This window comes from Pan paniscus, chromosome 20, assembly GCF_029289425.2.
Source record: "Pan paniscus chromosome 20, NHGRI_mPanPan1-v2.0_pri, whole genome shotgun sequence".
NCBI lineage: Eukaryota > Metazoa > Chordata > Mammalia > Primates > Hominidae > Pan > Pan paniscus.
Genome location: NC_073269.2, coordinates 50,180,380 through 50,202,285, shown reverse-complemented (window position 1 = coordinate 50,202,285; position 21,906 = coordinate 50,180,380). Strand labels below are relative to the sequence as shown.

Below are 21,906 nucleotides of genomic sequence, written 5' to 3'. Positions count from 1 at the left end.
TACTGTAGCAGGAGTAGGAACAATGGGCCTTAGGGGCACTTACCTGTGGCTTCAGGACCCACTCCAACCCAATCTCATATATACCACTTCCAAGTGGAATACCAATGTGCACATACAATTTAAAGATATGGAGTGGCCAACTACACCCAATTCATAATGGAAACCTTGGCTCACATGCTAATTTGGTAGCCCATGGTTAAGTGCTCTGTCTTTACTAAGTGGGAGGACTGCTTGATGCCAGGAGTTCCAGACCAGCCTGGGCAATAAAGTGAGACCCCATCTGTACAAAAAAAAAAAAAAAAAAGAGAGAGAGAGAGAGAGAGTAAACATATGTAGAGGATTTCAGGGCTTCGCTACAAAATTCTATGTGTTTGTGCTTTGATTCATCAGTTGTGGCCAGCCACTCTCTCCAAACATCACTATCTGTTTCTGATATTTCAGTCACTTGTGGGTCTCCTGGATCATAGGACCCTAGTGGAAGAGAAGCTTATATGACAGCTGGCACATATTGCACAACCTTGTCTCAACTGAGGCAAAATGATTTCAGGTCACTCATAAAAAGCAGAGTAGTACACCACAGTGAAGAATAAGTAGCCTCCAACAGCTGAGCAGGGCCACTGGGCATTGGGACACTTTTTTTGGTTTTAGGAAGCATCACATGCTACTTGCCCTACACCTTAGATTAGAAAGAATATCTTTATTTATTTTTTTGAGACAGTCTCACTCTGTCACCGAGACTGGAGTGCAGTGGTGCAATCTTGGCTCACTGCAATCTCCGCCTCCTGGGTTCAAGTGATTCTCCTTTCTCAGGTTCCCAAGCAGCTGGGATTACCGGCACCCACCACCATGCCCAGTTAATTTTTGTATTTTTAGTAAAGATGGGGTTTCATCATGTTGGCCAGGCTGGTCTTAAACTCCTTACCTCAAGTGATCTCCCGCCTTGGCCTCCCAAAGTGCTGGGATTACAGGCATGACCACCACGCTTGTCCTAGAAGGAATATCTCAATAGTTTTGCATCAGTGAACTCATGGAAATTTCACTGAGGTGGAAGTCCTATGAATATTTATAGGACTTATTCTGTCCTTCTGATATGCATGTGTCTTACAAACATGTCTAGATTACTTTCTACTTTTTTCTCACCAGGTCCAATCATCACATTAATGTGCCATTTGACAATAAGGATTCAGTCATTGTCAAAAAGAGTGATTATTTCTCCTTTTGAGTACATAGTCACACAGGTTCATGGCCATAGTTTCCTGTGGAGAACTCTGAAATGTGGTAGGATCTATTCTCATCCAGTATTGGCCTCCCTTTCATGTAAATGAATGTGGATTTGTAAACTGGACATGTCTTGGATTTGATTTTGGGGCTGTGACTCTGTTAGGTGATTCCAGTCACCCTTTTCTTCACTTGCAGTAGAACTCTTCTGAGTTCTATTGACAGAGTAGATACAGGGCTTGGCTTCAGTTCACCCCGACTAGAGCGTTCTTTCATGCATTCCCAATGATCACAAAACCCACACCTTTACCTCACTGCTAAGAATTCCAGGAACTGGCCTTGGGTGATAACCAAAGTTGTAGAGTGTCTCCCTTCAGGATGAAATGCTAAACAACTGATTTACAGCCTTGTTGCCACCACCCAGACCACCAGGTGGCCCATTACACAAGATAAGCACTGCAACCAGGTAATGCTGACCTGCATGCCCTACCAGTCATGTGCCTTGCCCAGCCCAGCCTTCAAACCCTATCCCTGATGTTAATTCCCACGCTTTGCCAAATAAACAATCCTATGAGCTCTTTGAAGGGAGTCAGTAAATTCTCTCTTGTGCTGCCTTCCTTATGTCCAGGCATAAGCTCCAGTGAAGGCTTGTCTGGGAAAACCCTTTCAGTCTCATTTCAATTTCTATTGCAGAGAGCCCAGGAACCTGTGGTTGGTGGCATATTCTTTGGGGATTTGTCTAGGATCATGGGACATGGGGGGCCTTTCTCTCCCTGAGGGGGAGACATGTGAGCTGACAGGACTGCTGGACAAGATTTCTTCATGATTGAAAATCACCTGACTGAACTTTTGATTCAGTGTTACCTCAACAGATGGCTTTCTCCAGCCTCATGGACCTTGCCTCTGCCTCTACTGTAGAGAGCCGAAAGCCGGAGGATCGTGACCAACTCAGCATTCCAGTGAGGCTATATGATCAAACAACACACTGTTTATCATGAATGCAGGATGTGGGCAAACTCATATCTGCACCTGCCACCAGAAGGTATGCTGAGTTCAATCACTCCCTGGTGCCGTGCTCCTTGAGGTTATCTACTAGAATATCTGGAGACTACTGTTCAGAGAATGCAGTCATCCAGGCCTGCACTGAGTCAAGCAGCTGACTGACAACCACCTCCTTCTCTCTATCTCCTTTGCTCAATAAATACAAAGGGAGCTAGAAGCTCGGGGCCCTTGTTCACTAGAAGCAAGGAGCCTCCTGACCCCTTCTTCCAAATATACTCTTTTGTCTTTATCTTTATTCCCGCGTTCGTCCTCCTTTGTTCAGTCCAACAGGGATTGGGGCCACGTCACCCTACCGGCCAATGATTTTCTTTTTTTTTTTTTTCTTTTGAGACAGGGTCTCACTCTGTCACCCAGGCTAGAGTGCAGTGATGTGATCTTAGCTCACTGCAACCTCTGCCTCCCAGGCTCAAGTGATCCTCCTTCCTCAACCTCCTAAGTAGCTGATACTACAGGCATGTGCCACCATGCCCGGCTAATTTTTGTGTTTTTTTAGAGACAGGGTTTCCTCATGTTGCCCACACTGGTCTTGAACTCCTAGACTCAAGCAATCTGCCCACCTTGGCCTCTCAAAGTGCTGGGACTACAGGCATGAGCCACCATGCCCAGTCAATCCCTTCCCTTTTTTCTTTCTCTCTTTTCCTCTTCCTATCTTTTTTCTTACTCAGGGTGCTTTGCCTCTCCTTTCCTAATCCTTACTGGCTTGTGTTGCCTGAATAGACATCCAAGAGGAATGAGTGGAAAGTTTCCCTGTCTTACTGATCCGAGTCACCTGAATAGAAATCCATGCAGGATTTCTATTCAAAGTCAAATTGAAAAGGTTGACTTTGCAGGCCTGATCAACCTGGCAAGCAGTGGGATGGACTGCACCCCTCCCCTGGACTAAGTTTGTTCAGGTTCCAGTCCCAAGAAAAATCTCTCTCTCCCTCTCTTTTCCTCTCTCTGGCACCCTGGCCCTTGATCCTGTAACTTTATTCAAAACTCCGCACACTACTCAGCACTTTGGGAGGCCGAGGCGGGCGGATCATGAGGTCAGGAGATCGAGACCATCCTGGCTAACACAGCGAAACCCCGTCTCTACTAAAAAAATACAAAAAATTAGCTGGGTATGGTGGCGGGTGCCTGTAGTCCCAGCTACTCAGGAGGCTGAGGCAGGAGAATGGCCTGAACCCAGGAGATGGAGCTTGCAGTGAGCCAAGATCGCGCCACTGCACTCCAGCCTGGGCGACAGAGCGACACTCCGTCTCAAAACAAACAAACAAACAAACTCCTCACTACTTCACTTCTATTGTTCTATAGCACTAAAGGTGACTATAACCAACAGTAACTTGTTTTCAAATCCAAAAAACAGATTTTCAATTTTTTCCAACACAAATAATGTTTCAGGTGAAATTAAACTGATTTAATCAGCACACATTATATACATGTATCAAATTTCACACTCCATAAATATGTATAACTTATATGTCATTTAAAAATAATGATAAAATTATATCCAGATTCAAGCGCCTCTTGTAGCGCTTCCCACAGTCCTCACATTTGGATGGGTTTTCTCCACTGTGGTCTCTTTGTTGGTCTTTACAGTATGACCGGCATACAAGCCTCTTTCCACAGTCTTCACATTTCAATGGCTTTCTTTGGCAGTGGAGTTTCTTATGATTCAAAATACTAGAAGCATGTCTAAAGCTCTTCCCACAGTTATCACAGTTATAAGATCTCTCTCCCGTGTGGGTTCTATGGTGGAAGTCAAGACCTGACTTACTAATGTAGCCCTTCCCACACTCCTCACATTTGTATGGCTTTTCTCCAGTGTGGACTCGTTGATGGACCAAAAGATATGAGGACCATTTGAAGCTCTTCCCACATTCTTTACAATTATATGGTTTCTGTCCCATATGAATCATCTGATGCTTATGCAAATCTAGCCTATCAATGAAACCTCTTCCATACTTTTCAGATTTGTACAGTTTCTCTGCTGTGTGGACCATGCAATGCCTATTAAGACTTGACCTAAGACAGAAGCTCTTACCACATATTTCACATTTGAATGGCTTCTCCCCAGTATGAATTCTGTGATGTTTCCGAAGCTGGAAATTGTGCATGAAAGCCTTCCCACATTTCTCACAATTATAAGGTTTCTCTCTCATGTGTAATTTGCAATGAACTTTAAGTGCTGATCTACATCTGAAGCCTTTCCCACACTGCTCACATTTGAATGGTTTCTCTCCAGTGTGGACTCTTTGATGAGTTTGCAGACGTGAGCTCTGACTAAATTCCTTACCACACACATCACACTTATAGCATTTCACTCCCATGTGGACCCTCTGATGGATATGAAGGGCTGAGATGTAACAGAAGCTTTTTCCACACTCATCACAGGTATGAGACTTCTCTCCTGAATATAACTGCTGAGGAAGATCAAAGAAGGAAACATCACTGAAGAACTGTTTACAATTTTCACCCTGGAAAGGTTTTTCTCTTGTGTGAACTGTAGATAGTCTTGCTTTAATCTGGGAGGGGCTGTCATCTTGTTCAAATAACTGAGAGTTACATATGGTGGTATCTTGAGACCTGGTTAAGTCACTTGCAATTTGTTCCCAAATTTGCTTGCAGGAAAATTCTTCATGTGTTCCTGCTTCTGGAACAGTCTCCATCTCAGTTTGGATCTTGCCTCCTATAAGGACACAGAATTAAGACATGTGGACAAGTAGGCCAGGCACGGTGGCTCACACCTGTAATCCCAGCACTTTGGGAGGCCGAGGCGGGTGGACTGTGAGGTCAGGAGTTCGAGACCATCCTGGCCAACATGGTGATGCCCTGTCTCTACTAAAAACACAAAAATTAGCCGGGTGTGGTGGCACACACCTGTAATCCCAACTACTCAGGAGGCTGAGGCAGGAGAATCGCTTAAATCCAGGAGGCAGAGGTTGTAGTGAGCCAAGATCAGGCCATTGCACTCCAGCCTGGGCAACAGAGTGAGACTCCGTCTCAAAACAAAACAAAACAAAACAAAAACAGAAACAAACAAACGAACAAAAACACCAAATAAGACATGTGGACAAGTGAAGTCTTTGTTCAGTGTTTTCAAGACTTCACACTTAGGATGTGGGATTTAACTTTAATGAACGTTCATTTTTCTGTTTTCCAAGTGCACCCTGGTTTTTGGTTTGCATGAGACCAATTTAGAACCACATCATGTCTCATATGTAAAATTCTAGATAGAAATAAAATACTTATTTAAAAAATTAATATATACATTTCACTTGTTGCTATTTCTAGTGAATTTTTTAGTCAGTCTAAAATTTTGTGTGGTAAATTATAAAGCTAAAATACTACATATGTAGTGAAATATGAATCCAAAGGAACTTTAAGGAGAAGCAATAACGAATAAATAGTTTGTATATTTGTCTGTTATACATCCTTACAAAGAAGTTAACCTAACTTGAAAGAGGTCAGGACGTTGTTGTCAGCATCTGAGACGTAATCTCTAGGATCTTGAAGTGTCATGCCTGAGGAGAGTCTCTTTGCTTGAGGGTAAAACCTGGGTAACTCTGGATAGTGAAACAATATTATTTAGGGTTGTGACTGGCCACTCCTTTGGGGCATGGGGGGTGATACTCCTCACATCAGAAAGAACATCAGTGTGATTCATGGAAGGGCTTTACCTCACAGGGAATCAGTGAACCAGGAGACTAAATAACCACATGGGAATCAACCAACCAATCATGGCTATGAAATTGGAGCCCCAGTAATTACTCTGGATCCCAGCACTCAGGTAAGTTCCCCTGATTGGGAGTTATCTGTGTCTAAGTCACATGCTAATCCTGACAATGTAACATACCCCACTCCACTGGGAGAATACAATAGAAAATAAGGATTTGGTACTTCCCTGTACTCTGTCTTATTTAGTTTCTCTCTTGGTTAACTATAATATGCATGTTTTCCCTGTAAGAATCAGTAAGTGTGAGGATAAAAGCATTCAGTGAATTCTAAGAGTCTTTCTAGCAAATTACTAAACATGAAGATAGTTTTGAAAAGCTGCCGAATTTTCACTTGATGTGAAGTGAGAGCAGTCCTCTGTAAAACGTCCCACTAAACTTCGTAGTTGGTTGAACTCTTCACAATGTTAACACCAAACACCTCAGAGTGTTTAATATCTATACCTTCAAAGTATTCCCCCACAATAATTTTACACATGTATAAAAATACTTAATCTTATTTTTCTGTTTTGATATGGATAGTAAGTAACTTGGTTATCTGAAAGAGTACAGGGACAGACAACTGTAGTTCTGAGGGGAATCTGAAAGGCTGTCCTTCCAGGGGTTCACAAAGGGGGATGCTCCTGATCAGACAATCAAAGTTGTTCAGAAACACGTGGAATGAAAAGAAAGTCTATGATGTAAACAGGCTTTATAACTTTTTATACTCAAGACTATGCCTCAATGAGCTGAAATAAAGTTAAAACCTGCAATAAACATTTACAAAACAATAACTAGAATGAAAATTATTGCAGCATTATGACAAGCAGGAAAAATGTCATTACATGAATTGCTTACTAAAGCCACTCACACACATCTACACACATGAAAAATGTTTGTCCGTGTTACATTGACAGATATGTTTCTTACTATGGCTCATGCTCACAAAATGTTTAGAACTTTGTCAGGATATTACCAAGTCCTGAATTAGGTACATTTTTCCAATGGAAAGATAACTTCCAAGTTTTTCCAATGGAAAGAATCTTGGAAAATATTAATTGATAAGTATGTACCTTTCAGTACACAGTAGTACATGGATATATTTAATATGCTGTCATGTATAAATAAGTCTTTAAAGAGAAGGGAGAGTATCCTTTGGGAGGTTTCTATTTTGAGAGCAGTTTCCCAATTCCTTTCAGGTCATAAAGTTCACCAGATGAAAATACAACACTATATCTCTATAAATATAAAGAAAGATTTCAGTAAAATCTATATTCCTTCACATTTTTGACAATTAAATTTGTATAAAGATGCAGAAATAGACACATTTTTTGAAGAAAAACATTTGGAAATATAAGCAACATTCAGCTCATAGATATAAAGAATTTCTCACAGACATAAACACGGTCCTTAAGGAAAGCTCAAGGGTAAGCCCCAGGGAAGGCATGTTTCTCAATGTGGTCATGAAAACCATGCTTGAAAGTTTCCATGGGATGTGGGTCAACTGCACACACAGAAAACCAACCATGTCAAGATAACCTAAGAAAGTCAAAATTGGATAAGCAGCCATGCACAGACAAAAAAAAACAAAACAAAAAAAACAAACCAACAACTGTCCTGCAACATATAGTCAGCCTCTATATCTGTGGGTTCAGCATACATGGATTCAACCAACAGTGCATCAGAAGTATTTGGGAAAAAAAATTCCACAGAGTTCCACAAAGCAAAACTTGAATTTCTCACATTGAGTCCTATACATTGAATCCATGTGAATAAAGTGATGGGTAGGCATTGCGTTTGGTGTTATACCTAATCTAGACATGACTTAAAGTATATGAAAGGGTGTGTGTAGGATATATACAAATACTTTACATGTAGAAGGGACTTGAGCATCCTTGGCTTTTGGTATCCACAAGGGGGTCCTGGAATCAAACCCCACGGCTACCAAGGCATGACTATATAACATTCACTCTGGTATGTCTGTTACTTATTAGCTATCTCCATGATTCCTACAGACAGTCAAGTCCTCTCATCCATTAATTCATTCATAAGAATACCAAATATTTACAGACAACTGCCATGTACCAGGAGTATTCTAGGTGCTGAAGATGCAGTCATAAAGAAACAGATAAATGCCTTCAAGAGATTACATTGCAAAGGGGAGAGGTGACTTATCAGTAGACAGAAATACATGAGACACAACACAGGCAGGCCAAGAAGAGTAAAGATAGGATAGTATTTTCAATAAGGTGCTTGGAGACGACCTCTCCCATGATATTAAAACTGAGCAGAGAGCTGCATAAACTAAAAGAGGGGTCAGTAAGTTTTGTGGGGACAGTGTATTCCAATCAGAGAGAAGAGCAAGTGAGGGCTCGGAGGCAGAAGCTTTTGTAGTAGAGAAAATAATCATTCCTGAAAGATGTCTACATCCAGTCCTCAGAACCTATGAACACGTTATGTTCCACAGCAAGGGAGATTAAGGCTACAGATGCCATTGAGGTCACTAGCCAGCTAAGCAGAAAGTGGGAGGGTCATCCTGAATCATCCAGGAGTGATGAATACTATCACAAGGGACCTGAAAGGTGAAAGAGGAAGGCATAAGAAGAGTGGCAGAGGAAGCATGACTATAGAAGAATGGTCAGGGATGCAACGTAGCTGCTTTTGAAGATGGAGGAAGGGAAACGAGAGCCAAGGAGTGTAGACAGTGACTAGAGACTGGTAAACCAAAATGAAGTCTTCTCCCCATGAACATCCAGAAAGGAACAAAGCCCTAAGACCACTTGATTTTTGCCCAGTGAGATGTGTCAGACTTCAGGCCTACAGAAGAGAAAGATAAGTGTTTCTTGTTCAGTCTGCTGAGTTTTACGTCACTGGCCACAATAGGCAATACAATGTCCTTGGCAGGATACAGAAACAGCAGGGAGGACAATGTGCCTGGAAAAGATGGAGCAAGGGGGAGAGGACAGGAGATGCAGTCAGACAGTGTGGGATGAAGGGCAGATCACAGGGTCTACAAAAGCCACTTAAAGAGGTTGTAACACTAATAAAAACAAGAAGCCAGAAAGGCTTTGAGCTGAGGAATGGCAATGTGACTTCCGTTTCCTACGGATCACTTTGGCTACCGTAAGAACGGATGGCAGGGTGGGAAGGGTGGGAGCAGGGGCATCAGCAGGGAGAAGGCTGTAATAATCCAGGAAACAGGTTTGGCCATTTACCCCAAAATGCTGGAAATGGGCATGGACAGAAGTAAAACAGACAGGAATCACATGCAGGGACACACAATTGCTTGGTTCTTACCCAAATTCCCTTCTCTTTGGCTTGTTGTCCCCATCACCCAAAACTTTTCTTCCCTTAGGAAGTGGAAAGTATCTCCATGGAATGGTTGATGCCCTGTGAACAGGCAAAGTCACATGCTTAATCCCAACATGTTCAAGGTAATATCATGTTGGTGCAAACGTAATTACAGTGTACCATTACTTCCAATGACAAAACCACAATTACTTTTGCACCAATCTAATAGCCAGAAAAAATTTACTGGAAATGTAGGTTCTCACTGCACACTCAAACTTGAAAACCCTAGGATTAAAAAACCACTCCTGGGGCCTGACATTCCATTACAGAGGGTGCCCGTCCTCACCCACTGAGAGCAGGTTCCTGAAGTTCTCAAGCATCACATCTCGGTACAGCTTCCTCTGGGCAGGGTCCAGCAGCCCCAGCTCCTCCTCAGTGAAGATCACAGCCACATCCTTGAAGGTCACTGCCTCCTACAACATCAAGCAGATGTCACCTCAATCTTACGGCCAAAGACTATTGGGAGACAGCAGCATTGCACTGGCACAAGGGACAAGTGTAAAGTTGTTTTGGATCTTGAGAGACATAGGTCAGCTTATAGATTTCCTACTTATTCTGTTTGTGTCATGACAATGACTGATTAGGCAATAGGGGTTTGGAATGGAGACTGCACACACCAGTCAACAGGGTGTGTCCTGAATAAATAGTGGGTAAAGGACATTTACTGAGATGCTATCTCTAACTCCACTTCAGGAAAGCTTGCTGCAGAGTTAGAGTGATATAGTCCAAATGCTCTGTTTGAGTCGCGGGCCCTTTGATGAAAATGAGACTGAGGCAGGAGAATCACTTGAACCCGGGAGGCGGAGGTTACAGTGAGCCAAGATTGCACCACTGCACTCCAGCCTGAGCAACAAGAGCGAAACTCTTTAAAAAAAAAAAGAGAGAGAGAGAGAGAGAAAGAAAATAGTAGATAAGGTTTAAAAAAAAAAAAAAAAGCAAAAAGCAAACAAACAAAAACTCCTATAGAAGTCCCAGCCCCTGAGCCTTGCCTCAAGGTGCCTTCAATCAAGTCCTAACTTACGTTCTCCACCTGTTCCCAGCTAGTACCTCTGCCTCAATGAGAATTGCATTCAAGAGATGATCAACTCAGGCTCTAACCTGGACTGCCTAGGTTTCAACTCCTGCTCCACCTGTGTCTCACGCCCATCTTTAAAATGAAAAAAGCAGCACCTCTCCACAGTGCCACTGTGGAGATCATGTATTTTGGGGTATAAAGTACTTGGAATAAAGTTACCAATTAAGGCTTAATTATTATCGACACCCATGCCCGAGGGACAAATCCTACACACTCTCCGTTGAGGTAAGCATCTCTGTCAAAGAAAAAAAGCCAAGGATCACTCACGTAGAGCTTTGCCATCAGTAGCCAAGAAGTCCCTTCCTGCAGCTCTTTTAGAAAGGTCGGGCTGGGGAAAAAGAAAGCTGTGAAATACCCTGACCGTTTTGCCGTCCCCCATAAAACTTAAATGCTCCCCTCGCTTTCCTAAAAAGAGGTCAGAAGGCGTCAGGGATCATCCAGCGTCCTGCAGGGATCAGGCAGAAGGGCCGGCGCCCCTGCAGCTGGAGCTCTGACCCCACCCGAGGACCTGACAGGCTTCGTGGGAAATTAACAAGAGACCACCAGACACCGAGTGACAGGGACTGCTTTTAAGGCTCTCATTTGTGTTACCTCTTTCAGGTCCCAAAATGAATCCATTAGGATGGTCCGAAAAGTCCCGTTACAAAACAAACAAACAAACGAACCAGCAATGGAAGATAAACGGACATTAAGTGACACTCCACACCACACTGAAAGGGGCTGCACACGTAGGGAGGAGGGAGGCGGACTAAGCGAGGTCAAAGTAGGGCACACCGGGCCGCGCCAATCCCACTCCCTGAGACCCTAGCAGAGCCCCCCGACGCCAGAAGGCTCAGCTGACTGGAACGGCAATCCCCGCCCGCGCCCCTCCAAACCTCTGCTCTCCGCCCAGGCTTCTTTTCTCCTGAATCGATCATTGGGTGGTTGCGAGCCCCAAGGAAAGGAGACTCGTTCGGAAGGACTCGCAAGATGTGGAAATGACTCAAACTACTATGGTAAATGAAATAGCAACGTCACAGTTGGGGACCGGAAGTGCTCGAGCCTCCACAGAGCGTGTGGACTCCACTTCCCAGAATTCCCCGGACTCTCCCGTGTGAGACAAAGGGCCCGCGACTCAAACAGAGTAATTTGGACTATATCACTGTAACTCTGCAGCAAGCTTTCCTGAAGTGGAGTGGGAGATAGCATTTCAGTAAATGTCCTTTACCCACTGCTTATTCAGGACACACCCTGTTGACTGGTGCGTGCAGTCTCCATTCCAAACCACTATTGCCATTCCTATCGCTTCCATAAAGCCTAAGAAATCAAATATTTTCTTTCTCTGCCTTCATCTAGCTAGAAATTTTCATGGGACACAATTTTGGGAAGTGAGACCTTAGGAGAAGTGAGCTGTCCTCTCCTGACAAGAAATGTGCTTGGCAGGCTGTGAGTACACGAGGAGTTGAAAGAGTAAAAAGGTGATCGTCTCAGTGGACTGTAGGTATTGGCGAGGTTCTAGTATTACTGATGCTAGCATGCTGGTGGGACCGAGGTGGAAATACAAGTCAAAGTTGTTGGAGAGTAGTGCTGCAAATTATTATGGAGGAATATTTGCTAGAAAATGACGAGGTTTAAAATATGACCATGGGAGAGAGTGTCCCTTGATATTTCACATGAATCTCAGGTGGATTTTTTCATTTCTGAGAAAAATGTTACTGTGATTAAGGATTGCATTGAATCTATAGATATAGGTATTGACAGCCTTGCAATATCAAGTCGCCCAATCCATTAATAATGGATATATCTCCATTTATTTGCGCCTTCTTTAATTTTTTTTTTTTTTTTTTTGAGACAGAGTCTCACTCTGTCGCCCAAGCTGGAGTGCAGTGGCACAATCTTGGCTCACTGCAACCTCCGCCTCCTGAGTTCAAGCGATTCTCCTGCCTCAGCCTCCCAAGTAGCTGGGATTACAGGCACGTACCACCATACCTGGCCAATTTTTGTATTTTTAGTGAAGACAGGGGTTTCACCATGTTGGCCAGGCTGATCTCGAACTCCTGGCCTCAAGTTATCCGCCTGCCTGGGCCTCACAAAGTGCTGGGATTACAGGCATAAGCCACCATGCCTGGGGTGCCTTCTTTAATTTTCTTTGGTAAGATGTTGCAAAATTCAGTGTCCAAGTGTTTCTTGTCATTGGTTAAGACAGTTCCTAAGTAATTTATTTATTTAATGCTATTGCAAAGGGAACTATTTTCCTTTTCAGATTGTTTTTGTATAGAAATACAACTGCTTCTTCTATGTAGATATTTTTCCTGCAACTTTCTGACTTTACTAGCTCTAAGAGTGTTTTTTTCTTGTGAATTCTTTAGAATTTTTATATATAAGAACATGTCATTAGCATATAGACAATTTTACCTCTGTTTCCAATTTTAATAGCTTTATTTTCTTTTCCTATCTAATTGTTCTGCATAGAACTTCCAATACTACATTGACTAAATGTGGGAAAAGTGGAGAAAACTCATTGTGTTCCTGATATTAGAAGAAAAGCTTTCAGTCTTTCACCATTGAGTATGACAGTCAGCTCTGAGAATTTCCATATATAGCCTTTATTTTGTTGGGGTAGTTTATTCTCCTTCTAGTTATTTGGTATTTCAATCATGAAAAGGTGCTAGGTGCTGAATTTTGTGAAACTGAATGTTCTGCATTCACTGACATGATGTGATTTATACCTTCCACTCTGCTCATGTGGAGTATTACACTGATATTTGTATGTTGAACCATAATTATATTTGCCTTCCAGAAATAAAACAGTTCGGTCACTAAGTGTAATCCTTTTAATATGCTGCTGGATCTTGCTGGTATTTTGCTGGTGAATTCTTGCATCAGTATTCATAAGGGATATTGGTGTATAATTTTATTGAATTGTCTTTTTCTGGTTTGGCATCAGGGTAATACTGACCTGACAGAAGGATCAAAGAAGTGTTCTCTCTTCTTGCATTTTTGGGAAGAGGTTGAGCAGCTATGGTGTTAAATGTTCCTTAAATGTGTTGAAGCGTTTGCCAGTGAAGCCATCTGGTCCTGGGCTTTTCTACATTGGGAGGTTTTGGATTACTGATTCAATCTCCTTACTAGTTAGAGGTCTACTCAGATTTTTTTGTCTTCATAATTCAGATTTGGTAAGGTGTATGCTTTAAGGAATTTGTCTATTTCATCTAGTTATACAAATTCTTGGCATACAATTGTATATAGTATTCTATTACAATCATCTTTATTTCTGTAAAAATTGGTAATAATGTCCCCTCTTGTTTCTGATTTAGTTTCTTGAGCCTTCTGTCTTCATTTTTTATTCAATCTCACTGAAGTTTTCATAATTTTCTTATGAAAATAACCAACTCTTGGTTTCGTTGATTTTCTTGGTTTTTCTATTCTCTATGTATCATTGCTTTAATGTTTATTATTTCCTTCCTTCCACTAGCTTTCTTATTCAGATTCTTTTTTGTAGTTCATGAATGTAAAATAGGGTTGTGAATTTGAGATATTTCTTCTTTTTTAATTTAAGTATTTACAGGTACAAATTTCACACCTATTACTGCTTTTTTTCTCATCCCACCAATTTTGACACATTGCTTTTATTTTTAGCTCTCTCCAGATATTTCTACTTTTACTTTTAATTTAGTCTGACATGTAGATTATTTAAGAATGTGTTGTTTCATTTCCACATACTTGTGAATTTTCCACTTTTCATGCTGCTATTGATTTCCAGGTTTTTTTGGCTAGGTTATAATTGGAAAAAAATATTTCCTATGGTACTAAAGTTTTAAATTTATTAAGACAATAAATTTAGTTTAATTAGTTCCCACTTGTCAATTTTAGTTTTATGACATAATATATGGCCTATCCTGGAGAGTGTTTCATGTATAAATAAGAAAATGTGTATTCTATTGTTGTTGTTGTATGAGGTATTCTGTACATGTCTTTTAGGTCCAATTGGTATGTAGGGTTTTTCAAGTCCTTTATTTCATTATTATCTTCTGTCTGGTCTTCTTATCTATTTGAAAGTGAGGTATGCAATGTCATTCCTCACAGAATTATAAAAAACTATTCTAAAATTCATATGGAGTTGACTCCTTAGTGGAGTAGGCAGCACATTGGTCTCATAAAATTCATATGGAACCAAAAAAAGAGCCTGAATAACCAAAGCAATCCTCACCAAAAAGAACAAAGCTAGAGGCATCACACTATCAACCTTCTGACTACTGTAAGGCTACAGTAACCAAAACAGTATGGTACTGGCACAAATACAGACATATAAACCAATGAAACAAAATAGAAAACTCAGAAATAAAGCCACACACCTACAACTATCTGATCTTTGACAAAGGCAACAAAAACAAGCAACAGGGAAAGCACTCTCTATTCAATAAATGGTGCTGGGATAACTGGCTAGCCATATGCAGAAGAATGAAACTAGACCCTTACCTTTCACTATACACAAAAATAAACACAAGATGGATTCAAGATTTAAGTATAAGACCCCAAACTACAAAAATCCTACAAGAAAATAACAGAAAATACCCTTCTCGACATCAGCATTGGCAAAGAATTTTTGGCTAAGTCCCCCAAAAGCAGTTACAAGAAAAATAAAAGTTGACAAGTGGGAACTAATTAAACTAAAGAGCTTCTGCACAGCAAAAGAAACTGTAACAGACAGCCTACAGCATGGAGAAGATATTCACAAACTATGCATCCAACAAAGGTCTAATATCCAGAATCTATAAGGAACTGAAACAAATCAACAAGCAAAAACCAAATAACACCATTAAAAAATAGGCAAAGGACATGAACAGACAGTTCCCAAAAGAAGAAATACACACAGCCAACAAACATATGAAAAGATGCTCATCATCTCTAACCATTTTAGACAACTGCAAATCAAAACCCCAATGAGACACCATCTCACAGCAGTCAGAATGGCTATTAAACAAGTCAAAAAACAACAGCTGGCAAGGCTGTAGAAAACAGGGAATGCTTATACACTGTTGATAGGAATGTAAATTAGTTCATCCACTGTAAAAAGCAGTTTGCAGATTTCTCAAAGAACTTAAAATGGAACTACAATTCAACCCAGCAATCCTATTACTGGATATATACCCAAAGAAAAATAGATTATTATACCGAAAGACACATGCACTTGTATGTTAAGCACCATGGAATGCTATGCAACCATAAAAAAAGAATTGAAATCATGTCCTTCGCAGTAACGTGGGTGGAGCTGGAGGACACAATCCTAAGTGAATTAACATAGGAACAGAAAACCAAATACTGCATGTTCTCACTTATAAGTGGGAGCTAAATATTGAGCACACATGGACATAAACATGTGAACAATAGTCACTGTGAACTAGTAGAGGGGGGAAGTAGGGTGTGGGGCGTGTGTTGAAAAACTACCTATTGGATACTATGCTCACTATCTTGGTGCAATATACCCATGTAACAAACCTGCACGTATACCCACTGTATCTAAAATAAAAGTACACATTTTAAAAAAGAAAGTGAGGTATGAAGTGTCCTACTACAGTTGTTCCTCAGTTTACAGGGGCGATTGTTTCCAGGAGCTCTGTATATACCAAAATCCACACATACTCAGGTTTATGGAACCCGTGCATACAAAAAGTTGGCCCTCCATATATTAGGTTTTCACATCCTATGAATATTGTATTTTCAATGTGTGTTTCACTAAAAAAAATCCACATATAATTGGACCTGTGAAGTTCAAATCCATGTGGTTCAAGGGTCAACTGTATTACTGGGTAGCTGCCTATTTCTCTCTTTAATTCTGTATTTGCTTCATGTAATTTGGAGCTCTGATGTGTGGTGCACATATGTTTATAACTGCTATATCTTCTTGGTGGAATCACCCTTTAGCATTATATAGTTTTTCTTTGTCTCTGCCACTCTTTTCTGCCACTCTTTCTGTCTTTTTGTTACTATTGATATGGAAAAACTTTCCCATCATTTCACTTTAAGTCTATGCATGTTATTAGATCTAAAGCAAATCCCTTGTGCAGAGCATACACTTGGATACTGTTTTTTTCAATAATTTTACCAAACTACATCTTTTGGTTAGGGTGTTTAATTCATTTATGGTAAATCAATTATTCATAGGGAAGGTCTTACCATTTTATTTGTTTCTATATGTCTTCTGGCTCTTTTGCCTCATATCCTCCATTACTGCCTTCCTTGATGTTGATTTCTTTTTCTGTAGTGATACATTTTGAATCTCTTCTCATTTCCCTTTGTGTATGTTTCATTAGTATCTGTAGTTAGAAACATGTAACATTTCTGATTCATGGACTTACATGTAACATTCTACATGTAACATTCTAAAGTTGTAGCAAACTGTTTTCCATGGATACCAGCTTAACTTCAATCATGTGCAAAAACACTACTCATTCACAGCTTCTCCTTCTCCCCACTTTGTACAACTGATGTCATATATTATGTCTATACATATTGTCTACCCATTCACATAGATTTATCTCTCAAGTTTGAAGGACAGTTTGGCTGAATGTTGAATTCTCAATAGACGTGTGTGTGTATGTATGGTGTGTATGTGTTTTTAGCAAAGAATATATCAGCTAGGCTCAGATGTTTGCTGAGAAATCTGCTGACATCTTCATTAAAGATTTCTTTGTACATGACAAGTCACTTTGGACTTGCTGCTGTCAAATTTTTCACTTGTCTTTGGTTTCCAACAATTTTTAAATAACATGTCTCAGTTGGGTACCTTTGGGTTTATCTTACTTGAAATGCATTGAGCTTCTTGGATTTACAGAATGATGTGTTTTTCATATTTGAGAAGTTTTCAGCTTTTATTTCTGTAAATAATCTCTCTTGGCTTTCTTTCTCTCTACCCAGGACACCTATACTGCACATGTAGTCCTTTAGGCTTTGTTTACTTTTAATCACTTCATTTCTTTTTGCTGCTGTGACACAATAATTCATAGGACTTGTCTTCATGTTCACTCATTCTGAAGATAACATAGTAGGAGTAGGGGTCATGGGCCTTAGATACACTTATCTGTGGCTTCAGAGCCTGCTCAAACCCAATCATACATATACCACTTACAAATGGAATTCCAATGTGCACATACAATTTAAAGACAAGGAAGGGCCAACAACACCCAATTCATGATGGAAAGCTTGGCACACATGCTAATTTGGTAGGTCATGGTTAAGTGCTCTGTCTCTGCTAAGACCACTAGCAAAATCATAGGCTGCTTTTCCAAAGAAGAGTAAGTAGGCTGGGGCTGGGGGCTTATACCTGTACTTATTGCTTTGGGAGGCTGAAGAACGAGGATCTCTTGATGCCAGGAGTTTAAGACCAGCCTGGGCAACAAAGCAAGGCCCTGTCTCTACCAAAAAGAAAAAGAGTAAGTATATGTAGAGGATGACTGGGCTTTGCTACAAAATCCTATCCATTTGTGGTTTGATTCATCAAATGTGACCAGCCAGTGGCTCCAAACATCACTCTCTGTCACTGATATTTCAATTACTTTTGGATCTCCTGGTCCACAGTGTCTTAGGGGTAGAGAAACTTACATGGCAGCCAGGATACATTACACAGCCTTATGGTATCTTAGTTGAGGCAAAATGTTTTTGGGTCAGACAAAAAAAGGCAGAGTAGCATATCCCAGTGAGGCATAAGTAGCATCCAGCAGCCAAGGAGGGCCATTAGACATTCTAACACTTTGTTTGGTTGTAGGAAGTACCATATGCTACTTGTCCTATATCTTAGAAGGGATATCTCAATAGTCCCACATCAGTGAACCTATGGAAATTTCACCAAAGTGGAAGGCTCATGAATATTTATAGGATTTATTCTTCCTTTCTGTCATGTATGTGTCTTACTAATATGCCTAGTGTAGCTCCTACTTTCTCCTCACCATGTCTGATCATCATATCAATGTGCCATTTGACAATAAGGATTCAGTCATTGCCCAAAAGAGTGATTATTTCTCCTTTTATGTACTCAGTCACAGGTTTATGCCCATGGTTTCCTATGGAGAACTCTGAAATGTATCATGGCCCATACTCATCTAACATTGGCCTCCCCTTTATGTAAATGAATGTGGATTTGTAAACTGGACATGTCTTGGAATTGATTTGAGGGCTGTGACTATGTTAGGTGGTTGCAGTTAGAGTTCTCTTCCCCTGCAATAGAACTCTTCTGACAACACAAACCCAGTGACAGTATCATAGATTTCCCATCAATTTTTTTACTATGAATACCAAGATCAACAAGGCATAGTTAAGCCCTGCATAGTGATTGACCTCATCTTTTTCTTTCCTTCTTTTTTTTTTTTTTTTTTTTGAGATGGAGTCGCACTCTGTCACCCAGGCTGGAGTGCAGTGGCGTAATCTCGGCTCACTGCAAGCTCTGCCTCCCGGGCTCATGCCATTCTCCTACCTCAGCCACCCAAGTAGCTGGGACTACAGGTGCGTGCCACCACACCTGGCTAACTTTTTTGTATTTTTAGTAGAGACGGGGTTTCACCGTGTTAGCCAGGATGGTTTCGATCTCCTGACCTCGTGATCGACCCTACTCGGCCTCCCAAAGTGTTGGGATTACAGGCGTGAGCCACTACGCCCAGCCTTCTTTCCTAATTTCTGAAGCCCAACTAGGAGCATCCAGAAAATACTACTATACTGATAAGTTTGTCTACTGTGTCCTAAACTAACAAATTCATGGTCACCAGAATCATTCCAATAGGCATTTGATTAGGATTATTCAGTATGATATTTGGCATATTATCACACCATGCCTTTCACAACCAGTTCCCTATGTTGCACTGGAAATAAAGTCAATAGTGCTCTTAAATTTAGTAAGAGTAGAAATCCAATTCTAGAAAACACAATCAATTTAGAAAACTCATCCTTAGGGTGCTCTTCCTCTAGAAGTTCTTGTGGGGCAAAATGTCTTTTGGTCAGCATTCAACCAGAGAAACAGAATCAGTATGACATATACAAGCACTTATTGCAAGGAACTCTGCTTTGGCACGGTGGAACTGGCTAAGTCTATTAGTCTGTTCTCACACCGCTATAAAGAGCTACCTGGCTGGGTGTGGTGGCTCACACCTGTAATCCCAGCACTTTGGGAGGCCAAGGCAGGTGGATCGCCTGAGGTCAGGAGTTTGAGACCAGCCTGTCCAACATAGTGAAACCCCGTTTCTACTAAGAATACAAAAATTAGCTGGGCATGGTGGCACACATCTGTAATCCCAACTACTCGGGAGGCTGAGGCAAGAGAATAGCTCGAATCTGGGAGGCAGAAGTTGCAGTGAGCCGAGATCGCACCACTGCACTCCAGCCTGGGTGACAAAGCAAGACTCCATCTCAAAAAAAAAAAAAAAAAGAACTACCTGAGACTGGGTAATTTATGAAGAAAAGAGGTTTAATCGACTCACAGTTCTACAGGCTGTACAGGAAGCGTGGCTAGGAGGCCTTAGGAAATTTACAATCATGATGGAAAGTGAAAGGGAAGCAAGCATGTCTTACTATGGCAGAGCAGGAGAGAATGAGAGCAGGAGGAGGTGCTACACACTTTTAAAACAAGCAGATCTCATCAGAATTCCATCAAAAGACAGCACTAGGGGGATGATGCTAAATCATTAAAAACAGCCCCCATAATCCAATCACCTCCCACCAGGCCCCACCTCCAACACTCAGGATCACAATTCAACATGAGATTTGGGTGGGGACACAGAGCCAAACCATATCACTAAGCAATTCCAAAATGCATATGGCTGGCCACCAGAAAGGTGAAGATGGAACTCTAACCCATGAGAGGAAGATGCCACCAGAAGATGCAATATTTTTTTCATTCAGAGAAGCTTCAGCTCTATTCTGAAGGATCTTCATGTGATTGATCAGGCCTACCCTTATTTAGCATAATATCCCTACTCAAAGCCAACTGATTATGGGCTGAATGTCTACAAAATACCATCACAATGTCTATATTAGTGCTTGATTAAATAACTAGGGACTATAGTCTATGCACTATAAATCCATTAAAATCAATTATCCCACAGATGTTCATCAGCAGGAAACTGCCTTTTGAGTTTTTCAAATTTTTTTTTGTATGTTTTCCTCAGGATCTACAGAAAACTGTTTAATGAAAAAAATAATATTCAGTGCACAAGAGTACTACAGACATTAAAGATAAGATTGGAAGTCAATTTATTAAGAAAACCTTTAATATTGTCAAATCAGAGCAATCTCATTAGAATCTAGCATGCTTAGTATATTCGTTTTGTAAAATCTACATTCCTCTTCCTTTCCCAGGTCTCTCTCTAGGAGAGAATCAACTGAAGAGTCTGGCACTGTTTTCAACTGATAAGAGACATTTACCATTTACCATGGAGTCTTCATTTGCATAATAAAAACCTTGGTCTCCACAACCCTTTATCATAATCCAGACACTCCTTTCTATTGATTCCAGGCCTTTAGATAACTCTTTGAACCAACTGCCAATGAGAAAATCTTTGAACCCACCCAAGACCTGGAAGCACCTCCATGGCCAACTTTGAGTTGTCCCGCCTTTCCAGACCAAATCAATGTATACCTGTGTTGACTGATACCTGCCTGTAACTTCTGTCCCCCTAAAATGTATAAAACCAAGCTATAACCCAACCACTTTGGGCACATGTTCTCAGGACCTTTTATGGCCTTGTCATGGGCCTTGGTCACTCATATTTGGCTCAGAATAAACCTCTTTATATTTTATAGAGTTTGACTCTTTTTGTCAACACCAAGGTATATAACTCTGAATTGGCATCCAAACCAGGTCTTTGTTCTAACTGGATCCATAGCAACAGAAGCTCTGCTGCTGTCATGCTATGTTCCCTGCCCATACACCTCTGGTTTTCAAAGGATCTGTTTTTTTTTTTTTTTTTTAAATTTTTTGAGATGGAGTTTTGCTCGTTACCCAGGCTGGAGTGCAATGACGTGATCTGGCTCACTGCAACCTCTGCCTCCTGGTTTCAAGTGATTCTGCCACCTCAGCCTCCTGAGTAGCTGCGATTACAGGCATGTGCCACCACACTCGGTTATTTTTGTATTTTTAGTAGAGACAGGGTTTCACTGTGTTGGCCAGGCTGGTTTCGAACTCCTGACCTCAGGTGAAGATCTGTTGCTTTAAAAGACAAAAACAAACAAACAACCTTCACACATATGTATATCTATTTCAATCTCTGAAATCACCTTTGTAAAAATTATAACAGTGAGAACATTATGACAGTGCAAGAGATCTCGTCTAACCAACTCCATCTTGCTTTTAACCACCAAACTGCCCTTGGTAGTAATTCCTGGGTGTGGGCCCAGCGAACTTGGGGAGGAATTTAGTTTATAATTTAAATGGTAATAGCCCTTCCCCCAAACTAAACTGCCTTTGTAATACTATTGAAAGGCCCCACTAGTTTACGAGGATGAGAGGGGCCTGAATTCTAAGATATATGTGTAAAGGAT

The 21,906-nt window shown here is 41.0% G+C and overlaps 1 protein-coding gene and 1 long non-coding RNA gene across 4 annotated transcripts; one reads left to right on the top strand and one right to left on the bottom strand.

The window, feature by feature from the left end:
- Positions 1-3,657: 3,657 nt before the first annotated feature.
- Positions 3,658-11,453, bottom strand: ZNF222 (zinc finger protein 222). Of its 3 annotated transcripts, none has more exons than XM_008970807.4 (4): positions 11,277-11,453; positions 9,613-9,739; positions 9,273-9,365; positions 3,658-4,951 (listed from the first exon to the last, which is right to left on the bottom strand). In XM_008970807.4, the coding sequence occupies exons 1-4, from the start codon at positions 11,316-11,318 to the stop codon at positions 3,738-3,740; spliced, it is 1,476 nt and encodes a 491-aa protein (XP_008969055.1). In that variant the 5' UTR covers positions 11,319-11,453; the 3' UTR covers positions 3,658-3,737. The 3 variants fall into 3 exon arrangements, with proteins under 3 accessions (XP_008969055.1, XP_057156686.1, XP_014198210.1); XM_057300703.1 differs by lacking the exon at positions 11,277-11,453 and adding an exon at positions 10,669-10,725; XM_014342724.4 differs by lacking the exons at positions 9,273-9,365; positions 9,613-9,739; positions 11,277-11,453 and adding an exon at positions 5,143-8,498.
- A 19-nt stretch (positions 11,454-11,472) lies between these two features.
- Positions 11,473-15,932, top strand: LOC130541019 (uncharacterized). Its single transcript, XR_008955065.1, has 3 exons — positions 11,473-11,641; positions 11,737-11,877; positions 12,853-15,932. It is a non-coding gene; the product is annotated as an uncharacterized LOC130541019 (long non-coding RNA).
- Positions 15,933-21,906: the final 5,974 nt, after the last annotated feature.